At 38.5% G+C, this 18,057-nt stretch overlaps 1 protein-coding gene across 11 annotated transcripts in view; it reads left to right on the forward strand.

Annotated features, from left to right (window-relative positions):
* Positions 1-441: 441 nt before the first annotated feature.
* Positions 442-18,057, forward strand: part of RIC3 (RIC3 acetylcholine receptor chaperone) — a 35,229-nt gene continuing 17,613 nt past the window's right edge. For 8 of the 11 annotated variants that reach the window (XR_012509692.1, XR_012509695.1, XR_012509693.1 and 5 more), the window contains exons 1-4: positions 443-767; positions 13,950-14,176; positions 15,186-15,261; positions 17,297-17,390. Coding sequence is in view for 5 of the 11 variants with exons in the window: in XM_074372450.1 (XP_074228551.1) it covers positions 644-767; positions 13,950-14,176; positions 15,186-15,261; positions 17,297-17,390 (521 nt within the window). In the remaining 6 variants the exon portion in view is untranslated. Of the gene's footprint in view, positions 768-13,949; positions 14,177-15,185; positions 15,262-17,296; positions 17,391-18,057 lie in introns of all 11 variants that reach the window. The other 3 variants (XM_074372449.1, XM_074372448.1, XM_074372451.1) reach the window with 2 other exon arrangements.

The raw sequence follows: 18,057 nt of genomic DNA on the forward strand, positions 1-18,057 counted from the left end.
AGTTTTTAACAGGTGGAGATGTGTTAGGAATTTTCCAGGTAGAGGTAATAGAACAATCAAAAGACCCTTGAAAGCAAAGAAAAAGCTGGGGAAATAGCAAATGATCTAGTTTTGATGAAGCATTGATAAGGCCAGATCACGGAGGGCCGCGGGGTCATAGAACGGAGTTTGACCCTCGTTCTTAGAATAAAGAGGAGTATTCGACCGATTTTAAGCTATGGGGAGCTAAAAACGCATTAGACCTGCATTTTGGCTGCAGATGAGAAGGGATATGAGGGGCATGAGTCGAGCAGTAACTAGGAAACTGTTAGGAGTGAGCAGTGTGGTGAGCAAGGATGGAGAGAAGGGCACAACTGGAGGTTTGGCCGGTAGACCGCCCAGTGGGGCGTGGGGCAGAGGGAGGAGTTTCGGCTCGTACAAATGAGAGCGCGCAGGTGCGGTTCATCTCACCAGGCGACCGCGCGGGAGGAGCAAGTCAGCCCCGCATGACGGAGTTGGAGGCGCGGGCGCCGGGCTCACGTGTCCCTCGCGCGTCGCCGTCCGTGCAGCCCTCGGTGGGGTTGGCGGAGGCCGCGGGCGCTGCGGTTCCGGTTCCGGTTCCGGTTCCGGCTGGAGCCCGCGCCTGCGGCGAGGGCGGGCGACCATGGCGTACTCCACCGTGCAGAGGGTGACCCTGGCCTCGGGGCTCGTCCTGGCTGTGTCGCTGCTGCTGCCCAAGGCCTTCCTGTCCCGCGGAAAGCGGCCGGAGCCGCCGCCGGCCCCCGAAGGTAAGCGCGGCCCGCTTCCCCCTCCCCCAGCCGCCGAGCGAGCCCGGAGGGCGCCGCTCCAGGGACGGCGGCTTCCGGAGTCTCCATCCCTGCCGGAGAAGGCGGGCCCAGCGGCGACTGGGAGGTGCCAAACCCCACGGTTCTCTTGGCACCAGCGGGCCGCCCCCCAACCGGGTCCCTCCTGATCTTGCGCCTCAGGCCAGGCCCGGAACGCAGGCATCCAAGCCCCGGCACCTTCCAGCTGGCCTCTCACACACCGGTTGTTCATAGCCCCTTCCCCTCTCTGGCCTAACTCATTTACGCACCGTCCGTTCAGGTGCTTTGGGTTAAGAGGGCTCCCAGTTGGATTGCTCTCTTTAGGGTTTCCGTGTGCTTTCTGAATGAAATCGTCAGTTGGAATTGGTATTGTTAACCTTAATTCGTTGCGTACTTTTCAGTTTGGTGTTGGATGCTCACTGCTTCAGGCTCTTTTTGTGAATATAACTTGAAGATTTTAATAACCCGAATTTCAGTTACTGAGATGAACAAAGCTCTGCGTTCCCCTTACCTGTACAAATATTTGTTAATCCTTTGTTATTGGCATGCTGTATGTGCTGGCTAAAAATCCACCCTGTGGGTTGCATTCTAGGCCTTTTACATAATGAGTGAGTGTACGGGCAGGGATGCCAAAGGCCGGAAGCAGGAACTAGAACAATTCTCTATAGGTCGTGAAGTTCTGGTAACTTTTTCCTAGAAATTATCTGTGTAACATCCTTGAGACATGGATTTACAGTCTCCACACTTCCACTAATAGTCAACCTGTTGATTGTTGGACAGCTCCTTTTCAGCTGAAGTTCATTTCCTTCTAATTCGTGCACGCTGGCTGTCGCTCCGCCCTCTTTTGCGCATCATAGATAATAAAGACTACAAATGCAAAGCACCAAGCTCTAGAGGTGGAGGACAGATTGAACCCAGAATTCTGTTTATAGAATTTGCTTGATAGTTTTTATGTTTGTAAAACTATCTATCTGGGAGAGACTTCTAAAAAAAAAACTTACATATTTGGTTTTCTTTTTTTTTTCTGTCTTATTACAAAAACAACCTAAAAGATTTTACTCACTTTGCTTATATTGTCTGCGTTGACGAAGTCAACTCATGATGATCCTAAGCAATAAAGATTTGTCTAGGATAGTGTTTTAACACATTGAATTTTCATTATGCTGAATTATGTTGAATAAGTTCTGTTCAATGTGAGTGCCAGACACTCTTCTGAATGTTGTATAGAAAAGAGATTAGACATGGTTCTTTCTCTTAAGAACTCAAGTTCTAATATTCGGTGTCCTCGTCTTCCAATCTGTGCACTTTGTTCTGTTTATTCCTCAAGTGTTCTTCCTTCAGCTTCCTTCCTAGCACTCAAGTTGCAGCTCAAATGTAATCTTCTTAGAGAGACTTCCCCTGATTACCCTAGCTCAAGTAACTCTTTCCTCTCTCATCATTCCTTATTCTATCATGTTATTTTATTTTCTCTGTTGCAGGCATTACTATATGGTATGACATTTTCTTGTTCGTTTACTCATTTATTTTTTTGTCTCCACCTTCTAAATCTAAGCTCCTGAGGGCAAGCAGTTTGTCTTGTTCACCACTGTTTCTTTAGCAGTTGGCATATAATGGGCAATCAATACTTTTACATGAATAAGATGATGAAGCTACTGATATTGTGAGTTGTTTTTTGAGTTAGTTACCAAAGTAGTATAATCGAGGCAGAAACCTACCTTAAATGATGCATTCCAGTAACTGAAATTTGCTAACTAAAATCCCTGCCCTGGTACACTGACATTTTAAAAACAGTGAATCCTAGCCATTTTGGGGTTGTATATCACTTTGAGAATTTGATGAAAATTATGGATTTTTCCCCAGGAGAAAATGCACATACTTTTTTATACATACATTCAGAATTTGAATGTCAGTTCAGAGAATCCACAAAACCCAGAAACCTTTGCTTTGAAGAAAGGGACAGCCCTGATTATTTGAAAATTCTTAAAATTCATGTCATTGTAGTTTCCGTTTCTGCCCACTGGAGTATGTGAGACAAGCACAGTTCCTTTCCCACATGACAGCCATTAAGATAGTCTTTTAACAAATATTTATGATGTACCTTTAACATAGTTTACATACAATGTATAAATACTACAGATTCCATGAAAAAATGAGTCAGATCTCTGCCTTGATGAAGCCACAATTTAGTAGGGAGAAACAGACATTAAATAAGTGCAAAAAGGGTCCATTGCAGGTACTTAAGTCCTTTTAGGGAATGAGAGAGACACATGTTAGAATGATCAGTTTTACTGGTGGCTCAGGAAAGGTGTCATGGAGGAGGAAAGTCTTTTTTTGTTTTTGTTTTTGTTTGTTTTTTGATAATTGCTGTCTTGACATATAATGTGTGTACCATGGAATTCAGCCATTTAAAGTGTACTTTTGAATGGCTTTTAGCATATTCAGAGTCATGCAACCATCACCACAATCAATTTTAGAACATTTCATCATCCCCCCGCCCCCAGACTCATACTCTTTTGCCATCACCTTTCAACACCCCCCCCACCTCAACCCCTTCTGCCCTAGGCAGCCACTGTCTACTATCTGTCTTCATAGATTTGCCTGTTCTAGATATTTCATATAAATGGAATCATACAATGTGATCTTTTGTGACTGGCTTCTTTCATATAGCATGTTTTCAAGGTTCATTCACGTTGTAGCATGTATCAATACTTCATTACTTTTTATGCCTGAATAATATTCCATTGTGTGGCTGTACCACATTTTATTTATCCATCAGTTGATGGGCATTTTGGGTTTTGATTATTATGAATAATTCTGCTGTTAACATCTGTGTACAGGTTTTTGTGTGGATAAATGCTTTCATTTCTCTGGAGTCTATGCACTTGGGAAATGAGAGCATTTTAGTGTGGCTGGAACTAAGAGTAGAATTTCTGGTTCATATGGTTACTCTGTGAACAGTTTTGAAGAACCACTAGATTGTTTTCCAAAGTAGCTACACCACTTTACATTCCCGCTGGCAATGCATGGGGGTTCCAGTTTCTCTGCATCTTCATGGACACTTGTTATTGTCTGCCTTTTTGATTATAGCCATCCTAGTAGGTGTGAAGTGGTATCTTTATTGTGGTTTTTTCTTTTGCGTTTCCATGATAACAACATTGATATCTTTTCATGTGTTTATCGGCTATTTGTGTATCTTCTTTGGAGAGATGTCTATTCAGACTTTTGACCATTTTTAAATTGAGGTTTTGTCTTTTTATTGTTGAGTTACAAGAGTTCTTTATTTTAGGTACAAGTCCATTATCAGATATTTGATTTGCAATTATTTTCTTCCATTTCAGCCTTTGTGGGTTGTCTTTGCTTTCTTGATGGTCTCCATTTAAAAAGAAAAGTGTTTAATTTCGATGAAGTGCAACTTACCTATTTTTTCTTCTCTTCTGCTTTTGGTACCATATCTAAAAACAACAATTTGCCAAATCCAGGGTCATGAAGATTTATGCCCATGTTTTCAAGTTTTATGGTATTTACTCTTTAATCCATTTTGAGTTAGTTTTTATATATGGTGTGAGGTAGAAGTCCAGCTTCATGTGGATATGCAGTTGTCCCAGCATCATTTGTTGAAGACTATTCTGTTTACATTGTTTTGATGCCCTTGTCAAAATTCAGTTGACTATAAGTGTGAGAGCTTGTTTTTGATCCACTCTCAATTCTGATCCATTGATACAAATATCAACTATACTTATCCTTATGCCAGTACCATACTATCTCAATTACTGTAGCTTTGTGGTAAGTTTTGAGGTTGTGAAGCATTGTCTTCCTATTGTGTTCTTTTTTCTAGATTGATTTCTGATTCCTATGACCCAGCAGTTTTGTACACATTATAGGATCAGCTTGTCAATTTCTGTAGAAAAAGCCAGCTGGGGTTTTGATTGTGTGCAATCTGTAGATCAATTTGGAGATTATTGCCATCCTAACAATATTAAGTCTTTTAATCTAGGAACACAGGGTTTTTTAGAAATTTATTTGGGTTTTTATTTCAAAGAAGTTTGTAGTGTACAAGTCTTATTTTGTTAAGTATTTATATTTCTTATTTGTATTTCTAAGTATTTTATTATTTTTGGTGTTATTGTAAATTGAATTATTTTGTTAATTTTATTTTCAAATTGTTCATTACTGTTTTTAGAAACAACTTTTGTGTATTAATATTGATTCTGCAAACTTGGTGGATTGTTTCTTAGCTCCAATACATGATTATGTTGTCTGCTAGTAGAGATTGTTTTACTAATTTTTTTCCAATCTACATGCTATTCATTTTTCTTTCCTAACTGCCTGAGTTAGAACCTCTAGTACAATGCTGAGTAGAAGTAGTGAAGAGATAACAACCTTGATTGTTCCTAACCTTAAGAAACCTTTCATACCATTAAGGATATTGTTAGATATGGATTTTTTTTTAAGATGCCCTTTATCAGCTTGAGGGAATTCCCTTTATTCCTAGTTTGTTGAGTATTTTTATTATGAAGGGGTGTTGAATTTTGCTTTTTCTGTGTTTATTGAAGTGATGATGGGGATTTTGTCCTTCATTCTATTGATATGTATTACATAATTGATTTCTGAATGTTAAACCAGCCTGTATTCTTTGGCTAAATTGAGGAGGTAACTCTTGAAGTGTTTTATTAGCCAGATTAAGAAGGACATTCTATAGATAAACAACAAGGACCTACTGTATAGCATAGGGAGCTATATTCAATATCTATAATAACCTAAAATGAAAAAGAATATGAAAAGAATATATATGTATAACTGAATCACTATGCTGTACACCATAAACTAACACAACGTTGTAAATTAACTATACTTCAATTTAAAAAATAAAAAAGGACATTCCAGGCAGAGGGAATACAGAGCAAAAAAGAACACCCAGAGGCTTGAAATAGCCTTAGAGCTAGCTGTAAGAGAAGACACCAGAGAAGTTGTAAGGAGCCAAAGTGTAAAGGTTTTTTTTTCCGCCATACTTAAGGAGTTTGGATGTTATTCTAAAGACAGAAGAGGCCATTGTAAATTTGTAAATAGAAGAGAAACATCCAGTTTAGTTTTAGAAAGGACACCTTGACAACAGTGTAAAGGCTGGATGGTGAGGATTTCATTAGGGAGAACATTGTTGAAGTAGTCCATTTGAGACACCAGGAACATCATTAAGCCAGGGTCTTTGGGCTCATCCATTAGGATTCTCATGATAAGTGACAGAAAGTTCAGGTGAACTGTCTTAAGTCAAAAAGAGAATTTATTGTGCAAATGAATTGACCCTGTGTTAGAACTGGCCTCCTGTGTGGTTTGATCTAGAGATTCACAGTCTCATCAGGGCTTCTGTCTGATTTTCTGTGTCCTTTTCACTTCTGGGTTCTTTCTCAAGTTGGCTCTGTCTGATTTCTCTCTTAGGGTAGCAACAGTGGTTGCATGAGTTCCAGATACCACTTCCTCACATTCAATTATCCAGAGAAGGAGAGAATGTTTTTCTTTTCTTTTGAACTCTTCCTTCACTCCCCTCTCACTCTTATCCCCTCCTCCCATCTTCCCAGTTCTTTCCCAGTAATTCCTGCTAGCATAGCCACTCATCTTAATGGCTTGAATTAAGTTACTTGTAGTGCTGTGGGTAGAAACAATATGCAGATTAACCACTGTAGAGTTGAGAGTGATTCCCAAAGGGAAATAGGGGTACAGGAGGAAGATGGAGTAAATGGAGCAAGGGAGGCAGTCAATACTGGCTGGGAGGAAAGAACAATTCTAAGAGATGTTTTTAAATAGAAGTGGAAGGTAAAGGAGAGGGAGGCATCTTGAATTATTCTCAGTTTATTGGCTATAAACTGAGAATATATAGATTTATGACACCCTTTACCAAAATAGTAATGAAGTAAAGTAGATTAAAGGGGAAAGATAATGAGTTCAGGAATTTGAAGACTAGTATCATATCCCCTTCTTCCATCTTTTTTCCTACATTGGCATCCCTAGCTCCTTTATCTATTCCTCATATGACATAGTTGCAAGTATCTAAACATAGCCCTCTTAGAAGGCAAACAATAGAAAGAGTAATCCAGTTACCTCATGGAAGAGCAGCTGATTGCATTCCCCACCCTCTTTTTTAAAATTCTGTACTTCAATTAATGCATCCTGGGGATTGCTTTAGATTTTTTGGCACTTGCTGTTTAATTGGAATCTTAAACTTAATTTTAAATAGGAGCTGCTCATCTAGGTTTTGTCCATTTTGTACTGTTCATTTGATGTTTCAGAACCAAATATAGGACTTGGTAGCCTTCCCTGTCGCATTTTATCTATTTAAATTTGGTCCAGAATTCTAGCCTCTTGACATTTTTTCAGAACATTTATTGTTCTGTTTAGTGTATATGTTTACTATCTCTCTCAGCTATATGCTATTCTTCATTTTCTAAAACCTTTTTTTTGGTTAAAGACATTTTCAAACATAAGCAAAAGTAGAGAGAGTAGTAAAATGAATCCACATTACCCTGCTTCAACAACCATCATCTTGTGTCATGAATATCCCCACTTACTTTTTCCTTCATATGCTCAATTATTTTGAAGCAAATCCCAGACATTGGGTCATTTCACCCTTAAATACTTTCATATACATCTCTAAAAACATAAGAATTCTTCTTAAAATATAGCCACAATATTATTATTACATCTAAAAATCAATAATTCCTTAATGTCATGAAATATCCAGTTGGTGTTCAAATTTCTCCCACTGCCTCTTAATTTTTTTTCACAATTTCACCGTTGATTAGGATGGCATGTCTTCTTGATAGACCATTTAAATTATTTTTTTAAATGTATCAGTGTTTTGAAACTGCTTTTAGGATCACCTTCACTTTTTGTGAACTGGAACAAATTATCTATCTCCGTTCATTCAAGATTTCTCTTTTAATCAATATAATTTCTTAAATTTTTTTTAGTTCGGTGATCTTATTTGCAAGTTTTACCAGTCTTCTTGGTAGAAATTATTTAGTGGACAGACTTGAACTCCTCACCCATCTGGGACATTTTTTCCCTCTAGGACTATTAATTCTCCATTTAACCCCAAATTCATACCTTTTGGTAAAGAATATGTTAGCAGAATAGAGATAAGAAGTTCTGCTTTCTCAGCGTTACGTTTTATCATCAGGCAAACTGCCTTTTCACTCTAAAAATGCCCCTTTTGCTTTTGCTAGCCTTTTTGTAAACCTTGATTTATTTTGGACCTTGGCCTCCTAATGTGGTTCTTTCAAGATGTGAGGAAGACAGAGTCAGCTGTTGCTAGTGCACCACTTTAAGCAATGCTGAATTAAATATGGCCTCTAGAACTTCCTCAGTATTTAGGGAGAAGCTTACGTATCTTAAAGAACCATCCATTAAGACCTTTCTTGTATTGCGGTAATCAGAAGTATAAACACATCCAGTTCTTTATTGATTTATTTGCCCTAAGAATGAAATGCTGCAGATGGTTTAATGTTGCTTTCAGAAAGCTCTTTTGTTAACAGTGCTAGTTTTTGTTTTTGTTGTTAGCAATAGGGATGGTTATTAACAAGGGAAAGCAGAGCTTCACTCTATAAAACCCATTAAGTTTTTAGTCAAGCTTAAGTGATTTGCTAAGTGAAATTTTAATAATTAAATAAACCTAAATATGGGGAAAGCTTTCAATAAACAATTGGAATTTAGTCAAGTCCATTTTATAGAATATTTAAGTACATATGGAGATAAGGATACAGTTGTTTTCTATTTTGGAAAGTACAATTTTAATGTTCTAATATCTTAATGTTCTGATTTCTTTAGCTGTTTTTTTTAAATATTTTTTTTTTAGAAACCACAAATCCTTCTTGTAATGTAGCTATAAAGGAAGCATTTGTAATGATGAGAAATGCAAAATAGGTAACCTAAATGTTCATCAGCTTGAATGGGGGGTGGGGTAAGTGAATTGTGATATAGATATACAAGGAGATGCCATATAGCAGTTTGAATGAATGAACTAGGGCTCCATATATCAACATGAATAGATTTCTAAGATAAAATACTGATTCCTCACCTAGAAAAAAAGGCAAAAAGGGAAGTTGCAGAAGCATAAGTACAATATGATACTATAATATACATTTTTTTAAAATTTTGGTTAAAATATCCATAACATAAAATTTATCATTTCAGCCATTAGGTATACAGTTTAGTAGTATATAACCATCACTACCAACTGTTACATAACCATCACTACCATCCATTCATAATATAGTTTTAAAACACTCAAGACAATGTTATATATTGTTCATGGATGTATACTTACGTGTAAAGTGTAAAAGCACACATTCTAATAAGAATAAATTTGGAGTTGTGGCTATCTCAGGGTAGGTGGAAGAATACACAAGGGGCTCCAGTTAGCTCTGCTGGTAGATAGGTATACATGTGCTCATGTATTATCATCTAGAGTTTTTTGTACACTTGGATTATTTTCTTTAAAAAATTGATTTTTTAAAAAATCATTTCAACTAGACATCTCCAGGTGTTTTCTAGCCATTGACTTTTTCAATATTCTGGAATATTCAGTTCTAAGAAACATAGTGGCACCAAGATCCAAGAGGTGAGATTACTCCCTGTTGAGAACAGTTAACTTTACAAAGAGAATCTCTTCCAAATTCAGCATTCTAACCCCAGCCTGTCATCTCAAGTGTACCCTTGGTCCCAAGTGGCAGAGGTTATAGGTGTGATGCCTAAAGGTCTGAGAGAATGACTCTACAAAGAAAAGAAATAAAAAAGAGAGCAAGTTTTTGAAGGTCAAAATAAGTTTCATTTTTAGGTTTGAAGTGATAGACACCAAAGGACATATACACTAATGGAATTTAGAGAGAAGAGGTAAGAGCTTGGAGGAAGGTCAGAACTAGAGCTATACATTTTGGAAATTGTAATGGATACCTTGAGAATGAATGAGTTTGCCAAAGGATGAAGAAAAAAGAAAGAACGAAGTTTGAAACAGAATCTTGGGGAGAGAGGATTAAAGAAGAACCAGTGAAAGATGAAAAGGAATAGGTAGAAGGACCAGTCATTGGGGAAAGAAGAGATCAGCAGAGTGATGTTATACAGATATTAAGGCAGTAAAATTTGACAAGGATTTGTTCAGATTAATCCAATATTTGTTGAATGACTTGTGGTAATCACTTTCTTGTGTAGCAGAGGAGTCTTAAGAATGAGAACTGAGTAAAAGCCATTGGATTTGATGGTTAAGGTTTAGTTACCATGTTGCTATAACTATTCTTTTTGTCTATAAACTCTTCAAAGACAGGAATTCTGTTTTATTTATCATTTTAATCTCAGTGTCTGGCACAGTACCTGGCACATTAAGTACTCAGTAGCAAATCTGTGATCTACTAAACTGAGTATAAACTGCACAGATTTCTCCTAGGATATAAAACATATTTTACCATCTAGCCTGTCTGTTCCATTGCTCTCCAATCCCCTCTCCTACCTTTGAAAATAGTATTTTGTACTTTTTCAGTGCTTCTTTGATTCTAGTCTGCAACTGCTTTTTCCAAAACTTTTTTAAAAATCAATTTTAATGTTTCAGTGCTTCTTGCCACATCATGATTCATTTAGTGTTGCTTTTTGAAACCCTGTATTATACTTCCTTTCTTACTCCCATTACTCATTCATTAATTCAGTATAAAGAAGACAGTTCTAACAGTCAGAGCTGTACAGAGGTGGCCAGGGCTTCTAGGGGGCCAGGGGGAGTGGAGTACTGAGTTTCCTGTTCAATGATACTCAGCAGAATCAGGACCACAACTTAAGGGAAGTGAGGGTGAGGGTTTGAACAAAAGTAGTTAGAGTAGGTGACTCCTTCAAAAAATTTCAACTTCGTTGGGATATAATTCACATGTCATGCAGTTTACCTATTTAAAGTGCACAATCAGTGGTTTTTAATATAGTCACAAAGTTGTACAACCATCACAGTTTGCTATTCTGAATCTCATTCCCTCCTTCAGTGATGACTCCTATCCTCTTTTTGTTCCTTTTTGCATTCTTTCAGTACTTAGACATTTGGTCTGTCTAGTAATAAGATCCATGATACCCTGTTCCTTTTTTGCTGTTTTGGATATACTACTTTTTTAAAAGCATCGTTTGATGGGGGAACCATCGTTTCTGTTTCATTTATGGTTCTCCTCCTTTCCTACCCATAGCACAGAGTGCTGAACATAATAGCTGTCCAATAAATATTCTTGGATGACAGATCTATAAAAGTTTTGGGGGGAAATGTGTGATGTTTAGCATCATCATCATTTTTCAATTTTAGAAATGCAAACTAATGCCTTTTGTGCCATTACTTGGTTTGAATTTTTTATATCTTGTTTTATGCCAAGTTTTTAAAACAGTCTTCTCAGTACAGTAAAATGAAATTCAACAAGATATTAATACAGATATTAAATCTAGTATATTGAACACTAGATAAATCAGATTCTCTCACAAGAAAGGCTAGCTTCTCGGATGTTGGCTAGCCATTTGTTCAAAGTGCATTATAGCCTTAGAGCTAGTATGATATTAAGATCTTTGACAATTTGGTAGCAAAATAAGTCACCAGCACCCAAAAAAAGTAGTAGTGACCTGGTTTCCTCCTTCTGCTGTCTGAAGCTGTGCTTCTGTTGCTGCCCTACTCTTAAAAAGAAGCATTTCTTCTCATAATTTCCATGTCATTTGAAGTCAGTATCAGGAGGGAAAGGAGGATTGTTGGAGTGGAGCTTGGCTGAGAGAGGACGCAAGGCAGAAGACAGCTCCCTGGCGCAGACCCTGGCTGTCTCACTCCCTGCCTGCCCTCCCAGCATCTTACCTCAGGAGCAGAGAGTTGACTTAAAGATGGTTCTCAGTTCATAGCACCTGATTAACATCACAGTGCAAGGTTGCTTTCTTATTTTATTTTCTTTTTAACCCTTTATCTTCAATCCACATGCCCATTCCTTTCCCCATTCACGTGCACCCACTCTAATGTGTTTGTTTTATGTTCTTAGACCTACACATTTGTTTGAAAGACACATAGTATAATTATGATGTGTCTTTAGCTTACGTATGGTATTTGCTTATTTTTTTTACTCACTGCTGTGCTTCTCAAGATATATTCCTATTGCTGAAGGTACATATAAAGTGTGTTTTCTGAAAGCTATGTAGAATTCCATGATTGTATCTTCTCCATTTTGACTTTCCATTCTCACAGTTATGGAGGTCAGTTACTTCAGGCTCCCTGCTACAACATCATCACAGTGAACATTCCCACACAGGTCTCTAAAGTCTATAGCTCGCATTTGGATATAGGTAGCTTTATTTGAGAATTTCTCTGGAATTTATCCACCAGAGTGGGATCACTGGATTATAGGGCATAGATATACTGAATGTCACTCAGTACAGTTAGATCACTTAGCAGAATGGCTGTATCTGTCTACAGTCTTACCCACTGTAAGAGAGTTCTTGCCTCCCTACATCTTTGCCAGCGCCTGCTATTACCCACCATTCCAATCTTTGCCCTTCTGATAGGTATAAGTGCTATCTCATTGTTTTAATTGGTATTTTTCTTGTTGGTTTTAGTTTGAATTTGATCATCTCTTTATATACTTGTTAACCATACTAGTTCATAGCTACTCATGTCTTTTGGCCATTTTTCTATTGGGTCTCCTGTAATGTTCATATCAAATAGTGGGAGTTCCTTATCTATTCTAGAGATTTAATCCCTTGTCAATTTTAGATGTTGCAAAAGCTTCCCTTGTCTGTCCTCTATCTTCACACTATTCATGGTGTTCTTCATTGAACAGAAATCCACAGTTTTTTTGAGGTCAAATCCAACAATTTTTCACTGTATCATTTGTATTTTTAGAGTCTGATTCATGAATTCTTTCTGCTGCTTCATGTTTTTCTTTATTATCTCCCAGTGGTTTTTCCATGCAAGCCTGTTTACATAGCCTTTTGAAGAGGTATCTTTCCTTTTTTTCTCACCTATGACTCTCAGGAGACTTGGCAGCTGGTGTTAATGTTTGGCTGCTCCTGGTGGAGGAGAAAAATGTAAGAAAATTGATGCATCCTCCTTTCTCTAAGCCCTGCACTTCCACAAATAGGGATGAGTCCCTGTGACCCTAATTGTACTCCATGAATCTTGTCTACTCAGCTCCAGCTGATTGGAAAGTGCTGTATACCTACCCAAGCTGAGTACTCAAGATCTTCCTGCAAAGAATTTGAAATTAAGACCAGTCTCCACTGTCCTCTTGAAGGACATGCAAATTGAGGGGTTTGGGGGTGAACATCTTCCTGCATGTTCAAAAAGAAGCAGGAGCAATTCTTTGCAGAGGAATGAGAATGAGGAAGATATGCACAGAATAACAAGGAAAAGCCTTATGGCCCTCTTATAGAGAGGGAGAAAGATTGAGATAGAAAGTGAGGGTAGCTGTCTTGGACCCTAATGGTGTTCCAGTTTCTGGTTGTATTCTCTTCTGAGACCAGATTGCATTTCCTCATCTGTATTAGTTAGAGGTGGCTAACTGCTCTAACAGATAGACTTCAAAGCGTATAATGGCCCTAGCAAAATAGAAGTTTATTTCTCACTCACATAAACAGGTCCAGATGGTTCTAAGTTGGTAGGGTGGCAGCAGTGGAGGGCTCTGTGACACACAGTTACTCAGGATTCCAGGTTGATGGAGGCTCTGCCTTTTTTAACATATGTCCTCCAAGGTCTCCCTGGGTGCCAGCATCCAGCCTGCAGAAAGGAAATGAACATGGAGTTCAATACATAGGAAGCTTCATAGGCCAGGCCTTGAACCAGCACCTGTCATTCACATTCCTTTAGCTAGAACTCAGTTACATGATCCCATTTAACTGAATGGAAGCTGAAAAATGTCATCTACCTGTGGTCTCAAAAGGAAGAGAAGGTGGGTTTGGTGAAGAGCTAGAGATTGCCATATCGTATTTATTTTCTGTGAGATAACTCTTGTGATGCCTCTATAGCCTTGTAATCGAGTTCTTATATTTTTTAAACTTGTTTGAATTGGCTCCTATTTGTCTCAGTGCATGAGGTGTTTTCATGATAGCCATATTTAAAATGGTAGAGGAAATGATTAATGATTAAGACTGATTAATTTGTTTTCTCAGGGAAGTTGGGTCGATTTCCGCCGATGATGCATCATCACCAGGCACCCTCAGATGGCCAGACCCCTGGGGCTCGTTTCCAGAGGTCTCACCTTGCAGAGGCCTTTGCAAAAGCCAAAGGATCAGGTGGAGGCACTGGAGGAGGAGGTAGTGGAAGAGGCCTGATGGGGCAGATTATTCCAATCTATGGTTTTGGGATTTTTTTATACATACTGTATATTCTATTTAAGGTAAGTGGAATCATCCTGGTCATGTTACATCAATGAAAATCTAATATCATCATAATAAAAATCATTGTCAGCATTAAAACTCTTTACAGTTCATAACCCTTTTTCAAACCCATCATCTCTTTAAACCTTGCCTCCTTTTTATGAGGTACTTAAGATAGCTATTATCTCAGTTTTACAGATGAGAAAATTTTTGCTCAGAGCCTAAACAATTTGCCCCAGAATTCACAGCTAAAAATTCAGAATCAGGACTTGAACCCGAATCTCCTAGTTCCTAATCCACTGAGCAATAAGTAATAAAGTTCAACACCTCCCCTCCCTGCACCCTGCCCGCGCACCCCCCCACCTTTTTTTGACTGGGCATCTTTGCAAGCTGTAAAGGCACAAAGATGTTCTAAGAAGTCCTTTATTATTAGGATTGGCACAGTGATTTCCAAGTAGCCACTGCGAGGCCAAATAATGACTGTACCAACACTACTTTTTCCTTCTTTTACCCCCAAGAGTATGAGGTGCTGTTTTTAAAATCAGTTGCAGTAATTGGCAGTTCTGAAACAGAACTGCCACGTCCTGAAACTAAGCCTGATATTGCCTAGCTCTGGGTAGACATGGTTTGGGTCCTTTAAATGCAGACTTCCAGTTAAGTTCCACCTCTAGGCAGGCTTTGGTCGGCCATGGGGCTGGGCACCGTAAGTGGAGGCAGGAGATTCACTTGTCCTCCTAACAAAAGTAAGAGGTGGAATTCTTGAGGCAGCCCAAGCTGAATCTTAGGTGAACAGGGGATGGCAGATGTCCTGTAAAGAGATATTTTTCCTTGTGTCTCAATAATTTTTTACTTGGAAACCTTCTATTGGGTGGTTTTTGTTTTGTTTTGTTTTGTTTTGTTCAGGTGTTTCTCTAATGTTATTTCATTTGATTTCTCCCAACCTTTTTTTTCCTTCATTTACTATGAGGGGTTCCATGACTTTGAGGGTCTGAGCTGCTGTTGATGTGCTGTACCTCCTTCAATTCTCAGCTCTCAAAGGGGAAAAGTACTGCAGAGGACCGGAAATGCTCTCCTGCCACACCTGGAAACACCCACAGGAAAATTAGTAAGTGCCTCTTCAGCATATTCGTAAGTTTCATTGAGTTAGACAGCCATACAGCTGGAGGGACAATCTGTGGACGGGTCTTAAAAGCATTTCTCAAAAGTTGTCCCAGACGAATCTGATGCCATTTTTACCTTAGCTCTGGGAAGTCTCAGAAGTTTCCATATTGATATTAGGCTTTTAAAGGAAGGAGAGTTGTAAAAAGTACAAAACCACCAGTTTACTTTTTTATATATTAGCAAATTAATATTTACATTTGAAATGGATTACTTCTCATTTCCAGACTTCAGAATATGGGAGGAAATTTCACATAGAGGAAAACTGAGACAGTGAGATCAAGTCATTGCCAAAGTCAGTTATTAGATCTACGGACAGAGTTGAACACTTCTGACTCTTAAAATGTGATCATCAAATACTTATTGACCAATTAGAATATTCTCTCTGGAGAAATGAAACGTTAGTGGCACGGCTCTTCCCTCTGAGAATTTATAGTCTAAAAATGGATGTCAGGAAAAACCACTTGTGAAAAGTTTACTACCTAGAAAGAAGGGACTTGGCAAAAGCCTTGTGGGAAATCACGTCTTGCTGGGTGGCTGTGGTGGAAGGCCTGTTAGATAGGGCGCTTGAGGAAGATGCAGCCTGACACGGGGCACCTGTGGGAAAGAAGGCATGAAGGGTGGGTAGGTTAAGCCATATTGTTGCAGGCCTCGAGGGTCAGACTATCCTGTAGATACTGAAGCCTCATCAGAGGTTTTTAAAAGAAAGACATCAGCAAAATGAAGTAAGGCTGGGCCACTGAAGCATCTGCCCTCGGCCATAATTGCTTTTGTATTTCTGGATTTAGTCTGGATTCTCTTTGGAAATAGATATCCCAGTCACATCTACATCCTGAAATCTTAAATGTTCAGATTTAAGTGACTGATTCCAGCTGTATTCTTAACTGAGATAGTGTCTAACCAAAAGTGATGGTGAATATGTCATAAAAATCTTTTTTTTTAAAGATTTGTGAACTCTTTAAAGAGTAGCGAATTCTGTATCCTGTCACGTAATACATTTAAAATAGAAGTAAATAAAATGAATTCCTAAAAGTAGCCATTTTATAATGTAGTAGCAGTTATGTCAGCTTCTTATGCTTCAATTTTGAATTATATGGAAAATAAATACAACCTAAGCGTTTATGTGGCACAGATGTTAACTGCATGCATAAGAATTTTTTGTAGAAGTAGTAAAAGGCCTTTGAAATATTACATTTTATGATGACCCTCTAAATATATGTGTAGAATGATACTCGGGTAGGAAACAGAATAACTAAATTATCTACATAATGAACAACATTTAATTTTCCTATTGCTTTAAAGTTCATTTCTTGTACTGAATGAGTGATTTACTTTTTATGCTCTACTTTTAGAGTCTTAACATTAGTTTCAATAGATAGATGTGCTCCTTACTGACCCTTGTTGAGGGAACTGCTTCTGGAAGGCAGGGTTACACCCCTTCACCCCAGATGACTGAAGTAGAAGACCGTGGGCGGGAAGGTCTCAGCCCTAGTTCAAGACTTCTTCTATTGAAGAAGAGTAACTTTCAAACAATTATCTTTCATATATATTTTCAGATCTTATGTAGCTGTAAAATATTGCTCATTTCAGGGTCGTAACTCCTGAAGTCCCTTATGGTTTGGTACTTTATCCTGAAGCATCATTTAAATTAGAAATGATATGTTGATCTTCATTTCTTTTTGGCTGACTGTGTAAGGCTATGTTTTTCACTCCTAGGTGTTTTCTTTGGCTGGTCCTGCTGTATTTCTGTGTGTCAGAGAGAGTGATTTATTCATCACTCACTCAACGTGTATTCTTAGATCTTGGTGCCTATACCTCTGGACCCTTTCTTTGTGTCCTGATTGAATTAACCAGAGGACTCTCAGTCTCTTCTCTGAGTCTTAGGCCAGCCTGGATTATTGTAGTGTCACAGCAAGCCGAGCTTCAGAAAAGAGTTTACGGAATTGTATATGATGGTTCTTAGATCGATGCTTATTTTTCAGCCAATTTTGAGCTTGTTCAACTGCAAGAAAAACTGAAGGAGACAGAGGAAGCCATGGAAAAATTAATCAACAGAGTGGGGCCTAATGGTGAGAGGTAGGTTTTGACATAACAGGAATCAGACTGTTTCCCATTTAGAGAGTCAATTCAAAAATTTGTTTTTCTTTGATTTCTGGCCCACTTACTTTCATTTTATGTAATTGTCAACATATTTGTTATTTACATATTATTTTTCACTTAACATTTCCATTTTCATGCTATCAAGTAATCTCATTTTCAAGAGTATGTTCAGCATTGTGCATATTATTGGGCGAGTGAGTAAATTTGTGAGCAGAACCTACAGGGTAAAAGAACTGGGTTTTAAGAAAGACAGTTTCCTAGCTGGCTAAAAAAGGCATAATTTTAAGTAAAACCAGGTTATTAAATATTATGCTTTCTTCTTGAGACAAAATGAGAGAAGAGAGCTAATGTGATCACAGTAGGCATTTGTTTCATGTTGGCTGTGCCAGAACTGAATTAGACGTGTCAATAGGTGTCAGGAGCAACACTAGCCCTTTAGGATGCCCTGCAGTGAAGGCGTTCTTCTCTTGCTGCAGGGCTGCTGAGGGTCTGAAAAGGTGGCTTCCAGAGATTGATAGAAAGTGAGCATCAACTAAGAAAACATGGGTGTTCGAAGGCCAGGGAAGAGAAACTAGAATGTGAGATTAAGAACAAAGAGGGATTCACTTTGAGCTCGGCCTTCTGACCAGAATGGAGGAAGAAC

The sequence above is a fragment of the Camelus bactrianus genome, chromosome 10 (assembly GCF_048773025.1).
Source record: "Camelus bactrianus isolate YW-2024 breed Bactrian camel chromosome 10, ASM4877302v1, whole genome shotgun sequence".
Taxonomy (NCBI): domain Eukaryota; kingdom Metazoa; phylum Chordata; class Mammalia; order Artiodactyla; family Camelidae; genus Camelus; species Camelus bactrianus.